Genomic DNA, 23,818 nt, shown 5'->3' with positions numbered 1-23,818 from the left:
TCGAAATAAATTTACAGCAGCACACCGTTGCAACACAAGAACAGATGTGTTGCACCAGAACATAAGAACAGCAGCAGCACGCCGCACACCAGTGCTACTGTGCGACCTAATGAGCTAGACGCAGACAACAGCAGCACGTAGGAGCGGTGACAAAACCACTGGTCTGTATTCGACACCTCTCAGGTACCGAATACGATTCATAGTGCCGTATTCGGCACCTCAGGTGTCGAAAATGGTCACGCCCATAATTTTTTATGCCTCGCGTACTGAAACTAGGTTTTCGGTGAACAAAATATCAAATACAAATGCTAAATTTACAAGTACACCAATGATATATTATCTATTTTGATAAATATAATACCGTATGTTATTTTTTTAATTTTTGCCCTCCGTATTATGCACGCGCATTGAGTTGTTACATGGAGTATGAGTGAGAGTGTGAGACTAAGACTATCTCCAAGGGTTTCCCTTCGGAGTCTAAATTCCTTTCACGACGAAATTTTCGTTCTCTTCATTGCTTCAATGGTTTCCCTTCACGGTTCCCGTCACGAAGGGATTCTCAAATTCATTCCCTCTAGGCCGGGATTATCTTTCATTTCACTTTGCGATTCCCCTTGAAGGAAAGCGGTTGAAGATGGGAGAAAATAAAAAGAATGAGAACGTGAAAAGAATCAGAAAGGGAATAAAATGAAGGGAGCAGGTCCGTCCCGGGCCCCCAAAACCCAGAAACCCCATATATATATACACTGTGTATATTGACCTAAAAGAAAACTGAAAAAATTAGATCTGTGTGATTTATATTTAATAATGAGACTCTATTTTTAATCTCATTTCGAGACATCGAAATGTTAGGGTCGGACTTGAAAGGGAATATGGTCGAAGATGGTTTAATAGTATAGCTGTTTCTACGGTTGAAGATTCTATAAAAAAAAAGGTCCATTTGAGTAATCCACTAGTAACCCCGCACTTTAGCATCCATATATATATTCCAACATGGCTTCAAGTCAGGCCTGTCAGACTATCGCAGCGCGGCCGCACTACGGCTGACTCCAGCCACTGCTACAGTTGTGCCTACGCGGCCGGACTCTAGGCCGAAAAAAGGGATCCTCCAAAATCTGGCTCAGTTTTCCAGGCCCATTATTACCTCTAGTGGGCGAGCTTTCATCGTGATAAAAGGGTAGGGATGGAAACGGATCGGATACGCATGGAATCGAATTCGGATAGTACGATTTACCACATTTTAATCCGAATACGAATACGGATCCGGATATCTTCGAATACGAATACGAATACGAATCGGATAGTTCGAATACGAATCCGCATTCGGATATCTACTCGATCTTCGAAATTCAGGTTGGAAATTTAAATTTTTGAAAAAAATTGACTGAAATTTGATAAAATTCGAATGAAATTTGTTCTACTTTGATTGGGCCGGAATTTTACAAATTTTGTTCAAAATTCATGTTGAAAATTTAAATTTTTGATCAAATTTAACTAAAATTTGATGAAATTTGACTGAAATTGTTCCAATTTGATTGGGTTGGAATTTCGTTCATATCTGAAATTTCTAAAACTTTAGCAAAATTTAGTTCCCTGGTTGGCGGATACGGATACGAATCGGATATATCTCGAATTCGGATATCCACATTTGAATCCGAATCTCGAAAACGAATTCGGATATATCCATTTTAGTATCCATTTCAGAAACGAATACGAATACGGATATCCATATTCGCATTTTAACGGATACGGAATCGGATAATTCGGATTTCCTGCCATCCATTTCCACCCCTATAAAAGGGCCATTATTGTTTCTTGCACATAAAATCGATTGGACTCTGGGACTCTAGAGTCCATATACATCAAAATCAGAAAACCTGTATCAGTACACGGTGTGACTACTCACCGGCGAGCAACCCGCTCAATCGCCATCCCGCGTGAATATCGGGGAGATGAAAGGACGAGAGGCCCTGCCAAGGTGCAGTATAGTGCACTCGTAGGCTGCGCTAGTGGTTGGTCATGGGCTCGTGGGTCGTGGCGCGAAATTTCAACAGCCAGTCGAAGAACCGGTCGCTCTCAGCCTAACCCCCTCACTTGACTCTCACGCACAACCTCGCCGAGTAAACCGGCACTCCCCCATGGTCTCTCCCTCCTCTTCCCATTCACACACGCGATGGCTCCCCTGCTCCTCCACCTCCTCCGTGTTCTGCTCCTCCTCGCCGCAGCCGACGCCTTCCCTGCTACCTGCAGCAACACCACCTGCGGCGACCAGACGATCGCCTACCCGTTCTGGCTCAACTCTTCAGTAGCGTCCGACTGCGGCTACCCCGGGCTCGGCCTTGCCTGCAAGAACAACACCACTCTTCTCCCCGTCCAGTCCCACTGGTACAGAGTCGTCGCCATCGACTACACCACGCACACCATCTGGGTCTCCGACCTCGACGTCGGTGGCGGCGAGTACGCCCCCGGCTGCCCGCGTCTCCACGTGAACCTCAGCATCGACTACACGAGCTCCTGGCTGCAGCTCACGCCCTCCGACTCCAACATCACCTTCCTCTACAACTGCAAGAAGAACGTATCTTGGTCCTCCGCCGTGGAATTGAGCGAGTGCCAAGATTATGAGGGCAAGAGGTCGTACGTCTTGCCGGATGGTGGGATCACGGGTGCTGAAGCGTACGAGTACGAGTGCGAGGAGGTGGTGGTGGCGCCGGTGATGGCCTTACACAAGGACGGAATGTTGGGCGCCCCTGGCGCTCCGCCTCTGACGAACAGATCGTTCGGTGGCTTAGTGAGGGCTGGGTTCGAGTTGATGTACAACGCTCACTCCCAGCAGTGCGGCCGATGCGAGCGCTCCGGCGGGTGGTGCGGCTACCGGCGCAGCGAGACGCACGGTGGGCTCGGGTTCACCTGTTTCTGCGACGGCGGCCTCACCTCGGATCGTTGCGGTACGTATGTCTCCTCTTCTCCCGCATTTCTTTTTCTTTGATTTTCTGCGCGCTTGGATTTCAGACGGTGGAATGTTAATTTGTTGAGGTTGCGCATACAATTTCTTGTTCGTTTCTTTTGCGAGGAACTTCGTTTGGCTTTATGCCGCGACCAACTAATTAAATTGCATCGGAAACCAAGTGATTACTTCCCCGGGCGAACCGTCAACCAATGAAAGACTCAGCAGTCTCGACGGAACAGCGACGGGGTGTACTCCGAATGAAAGACTCGCAATCTGTTTATATTTTGCTAGAATGCTTTAGAAATCTCCAACAATACATATTAGCTAGCTATAAGAGATGTTATATCAAAATTTTACCTATATAGAAGAGAGAATGAATAAATCACTTGCACTCAAATTATTTGACAACTGCATCATAAATTCGGTAGTTGAGTCGGGATTTAAATAACAATCAATCCCTTGGAAGTAGAATACAAACTATGAATGGCAAGTAAAATATTTCATGTAACACTCAGATGTGAACTACGATGCCCAATTTTGAATTCATGAACTGATAATTGGGCATGATGAATTTAGGGTCAGAACTTACCTAAGTTGGAGTGCCCAAATAGGAGCAATGCAGTTCAGATTTCAGATGTCAAAGGTCACCGTTTGTCGTAGCGGTGCCGCCTGCCGCCCTTGTTGCCTCCGCCTGAATCGAGGCCTAGAGATCTCTCACCGGAATCCCCAGTCACCGCATCCCCGCGAGAAGGGGATGTGGCGGGTGGGCACGGCCTGGTGCCCAGGAGGCCGGGACTGCACTAGCAGAGTATCTTTTGCGGTGGCGGGCTGGATGAGGGGCGTTGTATCTCAACTGTAGATTTACCTGTCTTAATACAATGCAACAATACGACATCTTATTTTTTTTATCTCCAAAAAAATCTCATTTTATTAAAAAAAGTACAGCATCTCCATCATATTCTCAAACAAGACTTTTATATGTTATGTGTTAATGATTGTAAATGTTGCATAGAGGACACAAACATTTCTTCATGATATATCTTTCTTCTTTGAAAGGGAGCTTTGTTTCTAGAACTAGACCACGCTCGTTATGTGCTCAGATTAAATGCAGCAATCACCAGACCTGACCCTAGTCGCCTACACCGCCGGAGCCGCACTCATCCACACATAAACACAAAAAAGGAAATAAAAATGGTTATCGGTACACGAGACTTGTGTGTAAGAAATGAGCCGGAGTTTGGGTATCATGTATACCGGACGCACGCCTGTGAACGTATATATCTCGTTCCTAGGCTTGGGCAAAAATCCCCTAAACCGAAAAATCGAACCACCAATATTGACCGTTTTTCTGATGTTCGGTAGCCGATTCGGTTCGTATTTTTGTACTGATCGACTCCACTGGCCAGCTGACCTCATCCACCGATCCACATGGCTTGACCCACCCCAGTAGCCCCCACCTGTTCCCCATTTTCCTGAATCCTCAGCCTCCAAAACCCTAGCCATTGCTTGGATACTCAAAACAATCTGATATAAAGTTCGGTGAAAACCGAAAACTAAAATCAAATTAGACATTTTTCCAATATTTTCTGTCAAATTCAGCTTGCATATTCTGAAAACCGAATTGTTCATACACCAAAAAAACAAACTAAAAATTCAGAAAAAACGAATGCCCGTGCCTACTCGTTCCCAGCCCAGGGCTCGCAATCGAAACAAAATGTGCTCGGTTTCAACAAGTTTGAGGAATAGTTGTCCCCGTAGCTCGCGTCAAAGCTAAAGCACGTGGCGCGACTTTGCACAAAGTCATAAGACCAACCCGGAGGTCTCGGACCGGACATGCGTTCTCGATCAGCACTAGCATACACGTATACACGCCTTTTTTTTCTAATGAAAAACGTCTACACAATTACTCGAGGTAATGATAGGAGGATTTGGGGATCCAGCATTCATGCATGAGAACGAGCTCGAGAGATGGGGTTCCGTTTGATGGGGGTCGCTCGGATGATGGGCGTGCGAGCTCTCGAGGATAGAGATAGGGCATGGGCAACATTATCTTTTCATGTCACTGTAATTTTTCTTTTTAATTTTGTTAATTATTTTTTGGCCCCCAAAATATGGATTCTTGACGGCAGGGGGGTTCGATGGCAAATTGCAATTCGTGTTTTATAGTAGCAAATTTCAGATTGGAGGTCAAAAGAGTGGCAAATATGCAATTCTCCAATTTTAATAATGAATACATATGATAAATAAACTGTTTTGTTTTAAAAACATATATATGGATTATAAGAATGAATGCACGTAAGAAATAAATTATATTGTTTTATTACTACATTCTGAAATAGCACACCGGTATCGTTTAATACTAAAACACCAAAACCAGGAAGAAATTAGAATGACCCCTGGATCGGAATTGACAAGTACGCTTCTGGTTCTTCCAATTAGCGGGCTTTCAATTCAACGCCCTCTCAACAAATAAACACACAACTGGACCATGGTTCACGTTACCAATCAAAGTTCGGTAATCGAGCTCCAGTGGTAACCAAAAACTATGGTAACTGCAATAACTACTTGAATTTTTAAAAAAATTCGGACAAAATTCATATGAAAAAAATAAAATTTGGGGAAAAATCGCGAATTTAGCCCCTCGGTAACCGGTCGAATTGAACCAGTTACCGAGCGGTTTTTGCGGTAAATCGATAGGTTTACACGGTAACCGAGAGTCCAAAGACCTACCGATTTGCAGTGAAAACCGAACGATTTTGAGCGATTACCGAGTGGTATGTGCGCGTTATCAATAATTATGTAGGAAAATCATAAAAGACATAAAAAAATCACCAATAAATCAGGGAAAAAATAGTATAATATCATGGTATGTTTTGTTACATCAGAAACAAATTTGACATGACCTTTGCTATATTTTGGAAGTTTCCAAGACAACAAACAGATAGTAATAGCAATGCGAGCACGAACATATAATTGTTTCATCGAATATATACGTACATTACATATGCAGCGTCTGAAATTAATAAATATATATCAAATTGTCCGTAGTAAAGCTAAAAACGCAATTACATCCCATCCATCAGCACTTACCATGGTATCCACGCCATGTGCAACCTACGAAATGGAAAAAAAATAGTATAATACCATGGTATGTAAATAAAGTAATTGCAACAAGTAAATTTTTATCACCTTTAGAACCACCAGCTTGGGGGACGATGAAATTCAGCCATATTGTACTTCTCGGTGGATATTAGCATTATCCATCATATCGATAGCAACTCTGCCTTAAACGCAGCCCATGTTTGCCTTATCCATGTAGAAGTGGTTGACCATTGTTCTTGCAAAATGGCATAAAACTCAAGGTCTTGCTACTCATAGACCCACTGAATAGGAGGCTCTGACTGAGCATCGTGGATAGGATAGTGGTACGGATATGATCCAGAACTACTCTCCATGCCATAGCTGCTGGAATAGCTCACACTATCTTGTGGTCCATTGTGGCCACCCTGTATTATATGCCTCTGTGAGGATGGGGCATCATGGTCCTGATCCTGTGTGGCATGCAAAACTGACTCTCACCAGTGAATTGCACGGAAGGAACGACAGAGGATTGGCATGGACAAACATCATCGCCTTAACCATCATCATCACCAATGTCTATCTTTGAGCTGTTGTCATTCGATTCTTGGTAAGTTGGGCTCTTTGGGTCACTATCCGTGCTCTCATCGCTTTGCATTTGTCTTTTGCCCTTACCCTTAGTCTTCTTGCTCTTTTTTGTAGGCGTAATTTGCTTCTTCCTCTTTCTCGTGTGTGTCACCAACCACTGTACCAGCCCACTGCTGTAAGTCCTATGTGTTCGTTGTGTCTATCACTAGGTGAGTAGGCAGGGGTATGTCACTATCTATGTCCTCCTCATCAAGCTCAGGGGTTGCATTTGATCTGCCGGTCTCCATCAAGTTCCGGAGCGGATTGTTCTCCTCGTTCAATGTGAGCTCCATAAGCCGCTGAAATGGATCATCATCAACAATCGACCTGATACCTGCATCCAAATTGTTTTGTATTCTCAAGTTGCAGTTGACATATACCAACTTATGGAGCTTCGTGTAGCTTAAACGGTTGCGAACTTTGGTGTGGACAAATGCAAATGTACTCTAGTTCCTCTCACACCCACTAGATGAAGCGCACTGAGACACTAGGCGTCTGGCAAGCATTGATAATGTAGGTGTAGACGAACCAAACATAGACCACCATTACGCTGCAAGTAGGTAAAGTGATATGAGGCTCGGAAAAGTAGATAAATGATGCAACGGATAGATATGTAAAGGTTTTCATACCAGGATGAGTCCTGCCGTCACAAGCCATCCGTGCAGCGAGCGGACCTGCGAATGAGAGAGACTTTGTCCGATATGTTTCAGCCTCAATAAGTGCTTCCACAGCAGTACTAACATCGATCATCCTCTCGAATACCGCACGGAGATCTTTGAACAAGTTTGGACCCGTGCCATACGCGTAATGCGTGCGGGGGTTCAAAGCGGCCGCTGCAAGTTGATGATCGAAGCATTAGTACCATAAGTATTAGAAACACAAGCATCAGTATAAATAAGACAACAAGTGGTAGGAGTGTATTACCGGCATTCATGTAGGTCCCATTGGCTAGATCATGCATTCTGCAATCGATAATTGCCATGTACTTTTTAAAAGAATCCCTATCACTGCGATACAACGCCTCATACTCCTTCTTCACAATAGTGTATCTCAGGAGCACCTCACTTAATGTTGGCGCCTTGTCCTGATCAGCAAAGCGGAGGAATGCATACAATGGTTGGACAGAATCGACAACTATTTTAAGATTGTCCCACCAAGGTAAGCTGGATAGGCAACTGTGTGCATATCTCCCAATATCAGAACTAATGTATCGAGATTGTTGGAGCTCACTAGATGCCATCCATTGCATTAACCTATCCTTTCGACGTAGAATGCTATCAAGATATAGGTAGTTTGTGCCAAATCTTGTGGCATTCCACCTCACCAACTCTCCACCAATCGCGACCTTCATCATTTCATGTAGTTTTGAATGATTGTACAACCATCGCGATATGGATCTTGCACTTTGGATGACCATGTTGTGTTCTCTAAAATCACCAACTGATCTCAACATTAAATTTACCGTGTGCGCCACATAAGGCTGCCACGTGATAGCTGGATATTCCCTTCTGAGAACCTGACAGGCCTTCTTGTAGTTGGACCCGTTATCAGTCACAATCTGCACAATATTTTGTGACCCCAAATCATTGACCAATCATTGACCACTGCTCTTATCTCCTGCTTAAAAGAATGAACCAAATAAATATGCAACAATTGAAATACTATATTACCAACTTAGCAAAATAATGTACCTTATTCAAATACTTTGCATCTTGACTATAGCCAGTCGCATCTATAGACTTGTGAAAAAACATTCGACCATTGCAATATAAGAGAAAATTAATAATACTCATGTGCGTCGGTCCCGTCCACGAATCGCACATTATGGTCACACCATACTCTCGCCATTCTAGCTTCTATTTTTCTAATATTGTCTTCAATGCACTTTCGTTCTCATCTAGATACTTACCATCAATATCCCGACTAGTTGGAGATGGTACCCCCTCGCCTGTTACGGAACAAATGGTCAGAAGTCAAAAAGAAAGAAATATGACAACAATAATTTCATTACAAACTTAATCAGTCACCCCATTTCTGTGTTTCTTTCACTGCAGCGACAAAGAATGCATCGTCCGCCCTTCTACCAAGAATGCCTGAAGTGTGCAAAAATTTGGACCATGCCAAACCAATAGCTTTCTTCACTTTCTTTCCCTTCGCACTCCATGACCCGGTGTCAATCCTCGGCTGCACAGGGGATTTTGCTAAAGCAACATTGTAATCTCTGACACTTGGTGGTGGCTCTCTTGTTGAAGATGCTCTCCTTAGCATCCTCGTTGACACAGAGCCCCCTCTGTCACTACCACTACCACCTCCATGCTCGTAGGACTCGCCTGTCCTCTTCCTCGTTCCTCGACTGAGCCACGGCACGCTGCACATGTTCCTCTTCTGTTTCATCATTGTCGTTTGTCAAATCTACCTGAACTCTTGCTGATTATTGCTTCTGAACCCTCTCCTCAGCCTTTCCCTTCCTCTTATATCTTGCCCTATCCAGCTCACATCTGAAATAATCACGCACATCTGGAGGCACCCTATCACAATATATAACATTCAATCCGCGTCCTGCCAAATGTTCTTTCAACCATGTGGCACCATCGCCTTTCTTTCCCTATTGCAGTAATTACACCTAAACCTCGAGGTCAAATTGTCCACGTAGTGCCACACCACATCTCTATCCGTCATCGATTAATTTGAATTTTCTCTGTTGGAAGAAGAAAACTCAATGGTTAGCCTACTAATAAATATCTCCATACATGTTCAAATCGCTAGTAAACTCAATTGAACGAAAATTATCAATGGTTAGCCAACTAATAAACTCAATTGAACGACTATTAGCAACATTTGCACCTAAAATCGCTAGTAAATGGTCAATTATCTTGCACGAATATTACCAACATTTGCATGTATACGGTAACCAATGTAATAAGGTCCATAACCGAGCGAATCAACCGCTACATCTTCCTAATCGACTACACGATGAACTGCTGCCCTTCTAACACTGCTTACCAACCATAATACATGAAAGAACGCTACTAAACGATCGACAACCGAACGCATCACGCACTACATCGTCGGAATCGAACGCAGACAACCCCTACCGACCCCATATCCACGATTACCGACCGAGAAACAAGATAAATTGCTGAGTTTGAACGATTACCGATCTTGCTTCGTCAGTTACTGACCTGCGGCAGAGATGGTCGCGCAGCTCGGTGGAGACGGTCAGTTACTGCTGTTATGCGATCGGTAACCGAGCCCCAGTGTTCGATAACCACTCCTGGAATGCCAGACTCCCGCCGGAGAGCGGCGGATTTGGTTGGGCGGGCACCGAACCTACGTCTTCGGCTGCAAGAAATGGCGTGGGGAATTTCTACGATGTACAACGCTCTCCACACCGACGGCGACCTTATCCATTCCACGTGGGCTGAAACGGGCCGTAGAATACTGTGCATTTGGCCCATTTAACAAATCAGGCCATTTAACCGAATTTCGAACTTTGGTCGCCAATTTGGAGCTATAAACGAGATTTGTTTCGAATTTTGTTTGCACAGATACTCTTAAAATTAGCTCTAGTTTTTATGGATTTATTTTGGATTTTTTGAGTTTTTTCAAAATCGGTTTGAATTTTTTGAATTCAAATTCGGTTACCGCTCGAATTTTGAAACCGAGCCAGACCGAGAAGGCTGATAATCGCGATTTTTTGTCGGTTACCGACGCATTTTCCAACCGTGAACTGGGCGCGAGCAAAATCCAATATAAATATATACAGTGCATCCACATGGCTACACAAAACAAAAACATAAAAAATCAATATATAGACTAATAACAATTTTGGATCTATAAATAGTTTTCATCCTAGAACTACCTTCTTCCTCACGTATGCGGCCCCCTCACGAGCTGCCGCTTCTGTTTGCCTAATGCCATCGTTGAAATTGATGGTGGAGCCCTTATATGAGAGTTCTGAATCTGAGAAGGGGCTTACGGATTTTAATGCGGATCTTGCGAGATCCACCCCCATTCTCATGAGCCAGCCATCAAATGGTGTGATCGTGACCTCCTCCTCCTTCACGTGCAACGCCGGCGAGCTACCGAGTGCCGCCACCTCCTTCTCCCCTACGTGGTAGCTGTCAAATGGCCCTACACCTCCCTGCCTTGCGCCACTGTGTCTTACACCGTGCCGAACTCGGCCTTCTGTCACGGCCCAAATCGCTAATTGCGTACTTAAGCAATGAATAGACATTATCGCATGTATTGTCTCATGTGTTATTGCGTGTTGGTTCGTAAAGTTTAGTTGAACGTGTTTCAAATCCCTTAGAGGTGGTTTAGAGCCACTTAGAGAAACCCTAAGTGCCTCGGTGATGAAAGAGTATCGAAGAGGGGAGAGTTAGAACCAATTTAGCAAGAAACCCAAACTGCGGTCTAACCGGGGCTACCCACGGTCTGACCGCCAAGTGTCCTGCCATGTGGGCTTACCACGTGTGCCCTCGCAGTCTGACCGAGACCCAAGTCGGTCTGACCGCCAGCTTTCAGCAGAGGTGTCACTTAAGGCAATCGGCCTCCCTCTCGCTCTCTCCCTTTCTCATTAGGTCTCTCCCCTCCCCTCTCTCTCCACTAAACCCTAGGTTTTGGAGGGATTTCGGTTTTTAGCGATCGAAGGCCGAATATCGGAGGTGGGGACTCCCATGAGGTTCCCGAAGGGCTTCACCAAGCACTTTTCCCCTTTCCCCTTGCCAGAAAGTTGATCTTCAACGTTTCTCCCCAACGGGCTCCGTCACCCTCCGGAGGCCGGATTGGTGGATTGAAGCATTCCAGAAGCAAAGTGATCCAATACAAAGATCTTATACGTCAAGGTGAACCTCCTCATACCCATCTTCCATCGTTTCCTAGCTCTAGGCGGTCGCCGTTTCGGTTTTTGCCAGGAAACCCATTTTCAACCCTAGATGTAGATCTACTTTTTAGGGTTTTATGTGTTCAGGTCGTGCAGGGTGTCCGTACGACCACGTAAAACATTCACCTAGCTGTAGGGAGTACATTGGTGCCCTTCGTCGCCGAAGGCTTCGCCGGAATCCTCACCGACAACCTCGCAATGGTTTTGTCGACAGGTCCGGCGGTATGACCACCGCTCAGGTCGGTATGACCACCAGTAGGTCGGTGAAAAAGATGAGTCAGCCACCAAATTCAAAGTCAGACCGCCACTAGGGCCGGTCTGACCGTTGGTGGACGGTCTGACCGCTAGCTCAACTTTGGTCAGACCGCCAGTGGCCAAAACCTACTGCAAGCCGGTGATGTAGCCGCCACTTCGAGGCCAGTCTGACCACCAGCCACAGAAAGCTAGGTGCACTTTAGGTTTGCTTGTCCGGGGTTTCAAACTTCGAAACCCTATTACATTGGTGATCTTTTACAAGTGTTTTCGAACCTCGGCGCTCTAGTATACCTTGAGCATGCATCATATATGCACATTTCCGTCATTTGTTTATTTATGTTATGCATTCTTATTTCGTTTAGAGAACGTTACACCGACGGTTCAAGCAAGCGAGGGCGACGTTGAGGCACATGACTTTTGTGAGTTCTATGCGGGTAGTGTCAGGCAATCGGCAGAGCAGCAAGGCAAGCATCTAAGCATATTGCACTCCCTTTAGTTGAATTGAATGGAGTCTTAATTGATAAATTATGCTTATGTATGTTTGCATATTTAGTGAGTTGATGTCGGGTTTGTATGGGTAGAACCTATGATGATTGCATAATCAATATCTTGTGTTGTTGAATGTATATATCCTTGTACATTGGCATTGTTGTCGATGTATAATGTCAAAGGTTGATCGAAATGCTTAGCAATGCAATAGGTCCTCGGTAGAAGACGAACAATGGTTCTGCCATTGTTCGCGAGCTTAGGGCTTAATTATTGATCACAATTAAAGTATGATGGAGACGGTTGTGTGAGAAATGAGAATGAGGTGAGATGTGGGCGGTGTTAGGAGTGTTTTCTGCTCAGGAGGAGTCCTCGGGGTAGTTCGGAAAGGGAACCCGGACACCGTAGACCGTTTTGCATTGGTTAAGCATCGACTGTTGGCTGTCATTGGCTTTAGCACTTACCATACTCACCACATGCTATCTAATGGTAAGACGAGCTGAATACCTCTGTAACTATGATCATTTGGGCTTGAACATCAATGGTGTGAGCGGGCAGGTTTGTAGATGTAGCTAGTTTGCTCGAGGAATAGTTCTAGCTATCTCCGTGCCGAGCGATGCCTGTTTCAAATGTTGGGGCTTATTGGGAAATGCTAACACGAGTGCCCCCTTGTGTGAACTTTAGCGGGTTACAAAAGTCGAATGGTCCTCGTGTCATTTAGCTAATAGGTTATTAAGGAGAAGTATTTAATGTAAAAGTTAAACAGTTGTAAGTTAAAAGTATTGTTTTTGTTACTTCATCTATGATGTCCTTATGTGTGTTGAGCTTCCTGGGCACACATAAGCCGCACTTAGTTTTGTCTCTTAAAACTGGGTGTGACAGACTTCTACCTTCCGCTCTCATGATGGTCAAAGCTCCCATGGCGGGTGGTGGCAAGATACCTCTCCCACCAATTAAGGAGCCACTACTCACAGGTCTCGTTAATCGGTAGCATCTTGAAACACACACGTTGCACTTTACTTTTGGCGATATGGCCGTAACATTGAAGGACGTGGCCATGCTGATCAGGCTGCCACTTAGGGGCGTCCCGTTAGTAGTTTCGCGACCAGTAAAGGAGCAGTGGAAGGGTTACATTGATGGTATATAATTATGTATTATGTAATGTACTTCAAATATTATAGTGTTATTTAAGTTTCATTAACCATATGAATCTTGTAGGTTTAGTGTGCAATATGACATAAAGGATGTTGGGGTCTCCATGTCCTGCATTAATGGGCTACCACAGTTTGGCCCATACCCACCGGATGCGGACGAGACTACAGTTATGCAGTACTATAAGATTTACTTGTACGTCCTACTCGGAGGCATCATATTCTTCAACACATAGACAATTATGTCGTCCCTCATATTGTATGATTAGCGAGTCAGCTCATGTCATGTCCTTATGAACCGACATATTACAGTTGGGGATCTGCTATGCTGGCTGCAACCTACAGAGGATTGTGTGTTGTAACCCAGCAGTCCAGAAGGGATATGTTACAGGCTGCCTACACCTCTTACAGCTATCAAGCTAAGAGCTACTATCCAGTCTCCATCTCTGATAGCATTGTAGATGACATGAGGCATACGATGAGGTATCAGTGGATTAATGCTAGGCTGGGAAGGAGCTAGCAGTTAGACCATGGTAGTTACTCATGGGTGATCAATGATCTGGATATCTTCAGCGCCGATCTCGTAGAGTGGGATCCATGGCATATGACACGAGTGACCGAAATTGTGACTGGAGGGCTCATCGCATCCTCTTGTTGGCATGACTCAGACTTATGGATGAACATATGCTTTTTGTTGTATATGAACAATGTAAAAGTATATTGTCCTGAGCGTGTACAGAGACAGTTCGGGTATCGACAGGTGACGTCACTACCTCCCCCACGAGACTTCGGATGTACGCACGAGTAAGTGTGTTATTGTAGGTAGCATTAGTACATTAGGTGATCCATGTTAACAAATTATAATTGTTTATATGATGTACAGGAGGAGTGCACAGGGAGTGAAGCACATACAAAGGTGGACGGAGTCAGCTGCAGTGGATGTCGTCATTCCTGCTAGTCAATAAGACGACGCCACATACTAGGAGTACCTTTCATGGTACCGTCCGCGCACGCATGACACCTTACTCAGTGCACTTGTAGAGCCGACTCCCAGACCCATCCCCGAGGATCGTGCACACCTTCCCATTAGATCAGCATGTGGTGAGTACGTTAAGTGCTTAAGCCAACGACAACCAACGATCGGTGCTTAACCGATGCAAAGTGGTCTACAGTACCATGATCGCTCAAGATGACAACAACGACAATGATTTCATGCCACAACAACCCCTCTCTTCGAGGCCTCCATCTCCGGAGGACACTTATGACCCTAAAGATGATGATGGATTGGCTATTACCTATCCATACAACTTACCATCATCACCTCGGAGACGACAACCATCTTACCCTAACAGCATTGACTGGCACAACGAGCATTCTTCCACTATTTTGCATTGGCACCACCATCATCTTGAGATAATCTAGGTATTCTCCATATTCTCTGAGTTAGTACACATTATATGGCAATACTAACTTGTTTGTGCACATTGTGATGCAGGTATTTTTCGCATTAAGACTACCACAAAGGTTTGCCACGACGACCATCCTCGGGTGAAGGAGGAGGCAATTGTCCAAAGCGTGTCAGAGGCAATGTTTTGGATATGGGTCAGGGTACGAGCCAGGGTAAGGGTCAGGTGTAGTCTCCTTTACTTGTATGCTTAGGCAATGTATTTTGTTCAGATTATTGCACGACTATTTATTTTGTGTATCTTACCATTACATTAGTTCAGTTCGATAGGTATATGGTTAGTGTCTTATATTACCGTACTATGTTATGAACTATTTGTGACCTTCATGTCTAAAGCATGTGATAGTTAGTGTATTATATTAACGTACTATCCAAGCACACATCTTTCCAACATGTGAAAAGCATCACTTAGCCGCTTTCCAATGTATCTGCGTGCTGTCCTATCAGGCAATAAATCGTTGGCTCGCAACTTTCCACATCAAAACCATTTGCACATTAATATAATGTTACATGACATGGTACAATTTATTCAATTACGAACAACACGGTACAATGAAATATTACATTAGGCTAAGGCTGTACATTGGGATATATTACTTCTAGTCATACAGAATTGACAACATGCGTAGCATATGGCACATGAATGCCTTTCGTGAAATACATTGACGGTAGCAAACTGAATGGTCTACACTTGTTAAAACACCCTTCCCGCGAGATGACTTTTCTTTCTCTACCTCCCACCTCACAAAGTCCTCACCCATTTTCTTCAACCTCTCGTTCATCTCCTCCACTTGTCACTGCATCTCGAGGTCTTCCATGTCCCATTTCTTCAACAGGTTCACCCGTTTCTTGTCCTCGGCTTTGATGTCGAAGTCGATCCACATTATGAAGTCACAAAGCATAATGGACGATTGTACACATGATTTAGTTACTATCCGGATCAAAAGTTGATGAATCATGCAAAATATGTCATAAATTAAATACCCCATGACACACGGACGAATGATCAAAGTTTGAACATCGGAAGAATCTCCTCCCAAATGTTTCGAGCTCATGGGATACCTTCATTTCGCATGCAGTACCGCACTTACACAACGACGGTGGTATAGCAAACGTATGCATACCAGGGTTTGCCATCTCTTTACTTCATCTTGTGTTTGGGGTAGAGATAACATACGCAGTTTAACGTTGCCTTTTATAGTCGTTCATAGCATCACTTGCAAAATAGTACCTCTATCATGAATCAGGCTTTAGACATGAAATGATCAAACGACTCAGCTTTAAGTATGAAATGACAACACCTTTCTGCCAGCACATCATCTCTGACGTGATTCACACTTTAGACACGAAGTGACACACGACAGAGCTTTAAGTATGACAGGACAAAACCTCTGTCGTGAATCAGACTTTAGACATGAAGTGATCAAACAATAGAGCTTTCAGCATGAAATAACAACACCTCTGTCCTAACTCAGGCTTTAGACACGACGTGACCATACGACTCAGCTTTAACTATAAAATGACAAAACCTTTATACAGGCTCAGGCTTTAGACACCAAGTGACCACATGACAGATCTTTAATCATAAATTAAATGATAACACCTCTATCTTGACTCATCCTTCCATGCAGAGGCAACAATAAATCCTTACTGGACTTTTGCAGAATGAAATAACCACACCAAGCAACAGCTTTCATAGAGAATCTATGTCAAGCATCAATGCCATAACTTTTTCAGCTTTCACAAGAAATCTCGTGCTCCAGCCCCCACCCATTCCATGCACTCAGTCCATGCACCAGCCCCCAACCACCATAAATAACTTCACCCTCAATTATGGATAGACCGTTCCTTCCTCAGCTCCACCAAGGCCACCGAAAAAACATTGGGATATTTTCATCTCCCAAGGGGTCGAACCAGCGATATATTTTTGTGGCGATCCATGCAGGCTTCACGAGTCCTAAGACATCTCATACACCTATGACCTACGTATCTTCATGTGTGCTAACTAACAATACGACAAGCCTCAAAATAGACTGTATGAATACCCATCGGTATAGCGACATAGATCACTCATGTGGTACTTTTCATACGATTTGATGCACTGTCTTACTAATCTCCCCTCTTATTTAATTTGTTCAGTCTCCTCCACCTATCTGTGACTTCATGGAATGGCTGGGCATGGAGCAAAATGAGCACCAGAAGCGGTGAAGCAGTGGGTCGATATGAGCATACGATGGAGGAGGGAAGCGTAAGAACGTTGAGAGTACGAACAACAACAGGAGGAACTATGGCTCACGCGTCAAGAGGATGAGCACATGAGGAAGGCAATGGAGGAGCACGCCACGGCTGAAGCTCACGAAGAAGAGAGGAAAAGTAAGCGGGAGAGAGCCCATTATGCTAAGGCGGAGGGCCCCGATGCTTTGAAGAAGGGCAAATATCATAGGTGCACTCAATAGAGAGTATCTAATGTAACTCAGTCTATTTTCATTCCCTAAGACACGCTATTAAGTTAGTCTTTAGTCTTACCATACATGTCAATATTTGTTGTCATCATCTCTTTATGGTTATGATCCATTCGCGCAGCATTGAAAAACCCCATGTCCCATATAATATTATTAGCATATGTAACCTCTGTGCCAGGCTATATGATTTATGCTTTACAACTATTATTGTTTACTAAAAAATTACTCACACAAATTTATATTAAGAGAATAAAGAAATGTCGACAAAATTACATCGAAATAAATTTACAGCAGCACACCGTTGCAACACAAGAACAGCTGTGTTGCACAAGAACACAAGAACAACAGCAGCACGCCGCACACCAGTGCTACTGTGCGATCTAATGAGCTAGACGCAGACAGTAGCAGCACGTAGGAGCGGTGACAAAAACCACTGGTCTGTATTCGACACCTCTCAGGTGCCGAATACGATACATAGTGCTGTATTCGGCACCTCAGGTGTCGAAAATGGTCAGGCCCATAATTTTTTATGCCTCGCGTACTGAAACTAGGTTTTTGGTGAACGAAATATCAAATACAAATGCTAAATTTACAAGTACACCAATGATATATTATCTATTTTGATAAATATAATATCGTATGTTATTTTTTTAATTTTTGCCCTCCGTATTATGCACGCGCATTGAGTTGTTACATAGAGTATGAGTGAGAGTGTGAGACTAAGACTATCTCCAAGGGTTTCCCTTTGGAGTCTAAATTCCCTTCACGACGCGATTTTCGTTCTCTTCACCGCTTCAACGGTTTACCTTCACGGTTCCCGTCACGAAGGGATTCTCAAGTTCATTCCCTCTAGGCCGGGATTATCTTACATTTCATTTTGTGATTTCCCTTAAAGGAAAGCGGTTGAAGATGGAAGAAAATAAATAGAATGAGAACGTGGAAAGAATCAGAAAGGGAATGAAATGAAGGGAGCAGGTCCGCCCCGGCCCCTAAAACCCAGAAGCCCTATATATATATATACATATATACATATATACATATATATATACACATATACATATATATACATATATATATACACATATACATATATACATATATATATACACATATACATATATATATACTGTGTATATTGACCTAAAAGAAAACCGAAAAAATTAGGTCTATGTGATTTATATTTAATAATGAGACTCTATTTTTAATCTCATTCTGAGATACAAAATGTTAGGGTCGGATTTGTAAGGGAATATGATTGAAGATGGTTTAATAGTATAGCTGTTTCTACGGTTGAAGATTCTATAAAAAAAAAAGATCCATTTGAGTAATCCACTAGTAACTCCGCACTTTAGCATCCATTCCAACATGGCTTCAAGTCAGGCCTGTCAGACTATCGCAGCGCGGCCGCACTACGGCTGACTCCAGCCACTGCTACAGTTGTGCCTACGCGGCCGGACTCTAGGCCGAAAAAAGGGATCCTCCAAAATCTGGCTCAGTTTTCCAGGCCCATTATTACCTCTAGTGGGCGAGCTTTCATCGTGATAAAAGGGCCATTATTGTTTCTTGCACATAAAATCGATTGGACTCTGGGACTCTAGAGTCCATATACATCAAAATCAGAAAACCTGTATCAGTACACGGTGTGTCTACTCACCGGCGAGCAACCCGCTCAATCGCCATCCCGCGTGAATATCGGGGAGATGAAAGGACGAGAGGCCCTGCCAAGGTGCAGTATAGTGCACTCGTAGGCTGCGCTAGTGGTTGGTCATGGGCTCGTGGGTCGTGGCGCGAAATTTCAACAGCCAGTCGAAGAACCGGTCGCTCTCAGCCTAACCCCCTCACTTGACTCTCACGCACAACCTCGCCGAGTAAACCGGCACTCCCCCATGGTCTCTCCCTCCTCTTCCCATTCACACACGCGATGGCTCCCCTGCTCCTCCACCTCCTCCGTGTTCTGCTCCTCCTCGCCGCAGCCGACGCCTTCCCTGCTACCTGCAGCAACACCACCTGCGGCGACCAGACGATCGCCTACCCGTTCTGGCTCAACTCTTCAGTAGCGTCCGACTGCGGCTACCCCGGGCTCGGCCTTGCCTGCAAGAACAACACCACTCTTCTCCCCGTCCAGTCCCACTGGTACAGAGTCGTCGCCATCGACTACACCACGCACACCATCTGGGTCTCCGACCTCGACGTCGGTGGCGGCGAGTACGCCCCCGGCTGCCCGCGTCTCCACGTGAACCTCAGCATCGACTACACGAGCTCCTGGCTGCAGCTCACGCCCTCCGACTCCAACATCACCTTCCTCTACAACTGCAAGAAGAACGTATCTTGGTCCTCCGCCGTGGAATTGAGTGGGTGCCAAGATTATGATGGCAAGAGGTCGTACGTCTTGCCGGATGGTGGGATCACGGGTGCTGAAGCGTACGAGTACGAGTGCGAGGAGGTGGTGGTGGCGCCGGTGATGGCCGTACACAAGGACGGAATGTTGGGCGCCCCTGGCGCTCCGCCTCCGACGAACGGATCGTTCAGTGGCGTGGTGAGGGCTGGGTTCGAGTTGATGTACAACGCTCACTCCCAGCAGTGCGGCCGATGCGAGCGCTCCGGCGGGTGGTGCGGCTACCGGCGCAACGAGACGCACGGTCGGCTCGGATTCACCTGTTTCTGCGACGGCGGCCCGACCTCGGATCGTTGCGGTACGTATGCCTCCTCTTCCCCGGCATTACTTTTTTTGGTTTTCTGCTTGCTTCGGGTTTCCGAATGTGGGATGTTCATTAGCCGAGGTTGTGCACGCACTTTTTTTTGCTTGTTTGTTTATGCTGACTTGTTGCCGGGGGCGAAGCTAGTAGACTGACCCGAGTGCACTGGCATCAGGGTTAGAACAAAAATTCAGCGATTAGTAACTAATTCTCACCTCTTGTGCGCCACCTAGAAACAAACGTGTGCACCACTGGTACCATAACATTTGGAGCGCTAGCTTGGCCACTGCTTGTTGCTAACAATTAACTGAATAGATGAAAAACCGAATGAAGGAAAGTAATCTGAAATTTTAAACCCCATACTTTAGTAGACTACCAGAATAAGCAACTGTTTGTTCAGCAATTACGTGTGCCGCTTAGTTGTTGCTAACAATTAACTGAATAGTTGAAAATTCTGTCGGATGTCTCCCGACTTCCGGTTTCGTAAAAACCGGGAACAGCGGTCAAGTGTTTTTCGCAGTGGTCTATTAGAGTGACAGGGAGTGATCAAGTGGACGGGCTGCGCAGACAAAGTTAGGACTTCGGACTGGACACGGGCAAAGTTGTTCTGCCTTGGCCAGCACTATTGGGGAAAAGGACAGACCGACTGGAGCCACTAACGCACGTCATTCTAGGGTGGTTTGGCAAACTGAGTTGCCTCGGTTTCTCCGGAGAATCAGCGCTGCAGCAAGCCAAACGCACTGCATAGAAACGTTTCAGCAGGAAACGTTCCATGAATCAGCTCGAATCAACGAAAGTGCTGGGAGGATGTTTCTCCCCGATTCAGCCCTTCTGTTCAGCTGTTACAAGATGCCTCAAAAATCCATATTTTTAATCTCTTTTTCCTATAGGTTTAGACCTTCTAAAAGGCTCCAAAAAATCTACCAATTTTTATGTCTATAATCCATAAGCAATCAATTTTAACTAGTTGCACTTAAAAAGTTTGAATAGAATTCAAATTAAAATTTATTAAACTTGACTGTTTTTGCACCTTCGATGAATTTTTAGAGCTTTAAAAGGATCCAAAAATTAGAAAAAATTCGCCAATATTCATCTTAATTAATGGACAAATTTCTAAAATTATCTTCAACATACATACACATCTTAATTAATGGACTTTTCATGAATTTAATCAATTCTAATTAAATTCAAATGCATGCAACAATTGCTCAGAAACGATAAGAGATGATGCTCATGCTGTATATGTATATCAATCGGAACCCTACCAAACGCATCCTAAAACTCTAACCAAAGTAATTCTGAATGCAAAACTCGTCCTTGGAAACTTAGAAGACGGTTGGGTCCATGGTGATAGTAGCTGCCGAGAGAAGCCCTTTGTTTTTGTGTCGACGGTCAGGCGCACGCATCGACGGCCCATTGATCCTTCAACCCCTGTTGATTGGAGAACTGATTGGCTAGTTGTCGCTTACGTTTGGTAGCACTGAACTTCAGTGGACGGAAGGTGGGCTCCCGTACGTTCCTTGTAATGTCTTCTGGGATTGGAATTTGGAAAGTTGAAGATCGAGGGGTAAGCTAAGATTGGTCAGACTGACAGGAGCGTCTTGTGGAGTTGTTCCGTTCATACTGAATATCGCCTGCCCGGTGACATAGTACGCCATGGCTTGATGACGAGTGAAGTTTCAGAGTTTTATAGTAAGGTTGATGAAGTGAGAGCAAGCTGGAGTTTCCCAATTGAATTACCAGCAACTTCAGTTAACCGATCGGTAAGCGGGCGGAGGATAGAGAGATATGTTCAGAGAAACAGAAGTTCAGAAACAGATCGCTTTATTTTTCCAGAATAAAATTTAGAACTAGCTCTTGTACCTCAGGACATGACCAGATCACCAACCTACGTACCCATCGGTGTCATAATATAAAGCAGCTTTTGCAACCACCAATGAACACTGTTCAGAAAGGCTTAATTTTTCCGGTTCTGATTAATTAGACAGCGAAACGAAAGTATCCGTATTGTTACGCTGTGATTGTCCACTTGTCACCAGCACCCCAGCGGAACTGTGTCTACCGAGTAAGATGCAACAGCGGCTAGCAGAGATAGCCAAATGGACCTATCAGGTCGGTCCGGCACGAGCCTATTTAGACATGATTCGAATGGTTCAGCTCCTGTAACAGGCTATGTTGTATCAGTCTGTGTGCCTCTCTCTCGGTTCACGACACTGTCTGTCAGGCGTCAGCCACCATATCTTACCGTGCCGGGTGGGCACGATTGCGGCCCGTCGGACACGATAAGCACGGTGGGCATGGCGTCTCGGGCGGCCTGATGACGCACGATAAGCACGGTGGGCATGGCGTCTCGGGCAGCCCATTGGTACAGTTAGAAAAAAATAAAAAAAATAGCTACAAAATTAAAAATATATATAGAAAATAGATAAAAATAGCTAAAAAATTTAAAAAATAGAAAATATAAAATAGTTAGATCCAGACGTGTTGGGTCGGATTGTGTCATGCCGGATGTGCCGCGTGCTCGGTCTAGGCACAATTCGTGACTTTGTACCAATCCGACCCATCTTGGCTCGGGCCATACCATACCTGAGCTGTACCTACAGTGCTATGTCTCGGGCCGGCCCAGTAGACAGAGGCCATTTGGGTATCTTTAGCAGCTAGCTTGTAATATGTATTTGAATCTAACCAAAAAAAGAGCAAAGAAAGAAAGTAACGTGCAGATCAAGCCAAATAAAACACTTTTTCCCTGGCAATATAGAAATAAAAATAAATCACTTTACTAGTCATTGATCAATACCTGAGTTTAGTTGACTTTTGGTTGTTGATACTTGATATTGTTTTGTAAAAATACCAGAATAACTTATAGATATACTTACACACTCAAAAATCATATACATATACCGGAGATACGGGGTTTGGAGATCGACAAAATCATTATAGACGTCTCGTTATTAATGAGTATATCATCTACTGTTGAAAAAAATTATCTTAATAAAATAGATAAAAAACAAACCTAGATTTAATCTCTAATAGTAGAAAGGATAACCACTTACACTAACCATCCAAACTAAGACTACTTGTGGTACTGTCTGCATGATTTGATATTATTCTAAATCGATAGCTCCAAAGGCGACTACTTGTGGTAATGTCTGCATGATTTGATATTATTCTAAATCGATAGCTCCGAAGGCTTACTAGATGTTTTTATTTTGCGGAAAGGGTAGGGACATGCTAACTAGTACAGTAGACAAACAATAGAAGTGTGCAAACACATACCGCACAAGCTAGCGTTGTCATTTTAAAAGTCATGGTGGGTTTACAAAATCAAGAGTAAATCGTTCGATTTGGTGTGGAAATTTGCGCATGAATAACCTTTTTCCACTTTTCAAATCTACTTCGTCTTGCTAAAGTAAGCCAGTAAGGCACCTTTGCCATTAGGATTCTTACGCGTTTCTTACATAACAATTTTATCTGCTGAAACGAAACTTCTTTGCAACTCAACAAACAGTGAGGACTTCTGGCACAGACAATTTATCATTGCAAAAGCTGTTCAATTTTTTTGTTAGGGCACAGCCAGTTTAATTTAATCTGATTGGCTCACATGGAAGGCAGTTCATGCGAACCAAGACACTCCAATTTAGAGCATCAATTAACAGATGTTTCTCTAGAAGAAGGCATAAGAAAATATCCAGAGTCAAGTACTAGCTTATATGGTTTTTGGTTGGTATATGGTCCGTATGGAAGTCAACTGACATCATACCAAGTG

The 23,818-nt window shown here is 44.2% G+C and overlaps 3 protein-coding genes across 3 annotated transcripts in view; all 3 read left to right on the top strand.

Moving 5' to 3' along the window:
- The window catches only part of LOC133908518 (LEAF RUST 10 DISEASE-RESISTANCE LOCUS RECEPTOR-LIKE PROTEIN KINASE-like 1.2), a 61,058-nt gene that overhangs the window by 25,218 nt on the left and 12,022 nt on the right, over positions 1-23,818 (top strand). The window lies entirely within an intron of this gene.
- Positions 1,993-15,105, top strand: LOC133910034 (LEAF RUST 10 DISEASE-RESISTANCE LOCUS RECEPTOR-LIKE PROTEIN KINASE-like 1.2). The gene is made up of 2 exons (XM_062352558.1): positions 1,993-2,945; positions 14,925-15,105. Exons 1-2 carry the CDS (start codon positions 2,174-2,176, stop codon positions 15,086-15,088), a joined length of 936 nt encoding a protein of 311 aa, XP_062208542.1. The 5' UTR covers positions 1,993-2,173; the 3' UTR covers positions 15,089-15,105.
- On the top strand, positions 19,160-23,804 carry LOC133908522 (LEAF RUST 10 DISEASE-RESISTANCE LOCUS RECEPTOR-LIKE PROTEIN KINASE-like 1.2). The gene is made up of 2 exons (XM_062350591.1): positions 19,160-20,049; positions 23,619-23,804. Exons 1-2 carry the CDS (start codon positions 19,278-19,280, stop codon positions 23,642-23,644), a joined length of 798 nt encoding a protein of 265 aa, XP_062206575.1. The 5' UTR covers positions 19,160-19,277; the 3' UTR covers positions 23,645-23,804.

The sequence above is a fragment of the Phragmites australis genome, chromosome 2 (genome assembly GCF_958298935.1).
Source record: "Phragmites australis chromosome 2, lpPhrAust1.1, whole genome shotgun sequence".
Taxonomy (NCBI): domain Eukaryota; kingdom Viridiplantae; phylum Streptophyta; class Magnoliopsida; order Poales; family Poaceae; genus Phragmites; species Phragmites australis.
Note: the sequence above shows the minus strand (reverse complement) of the source record. Positions and strands in the feature narration are given on the sequence as shown.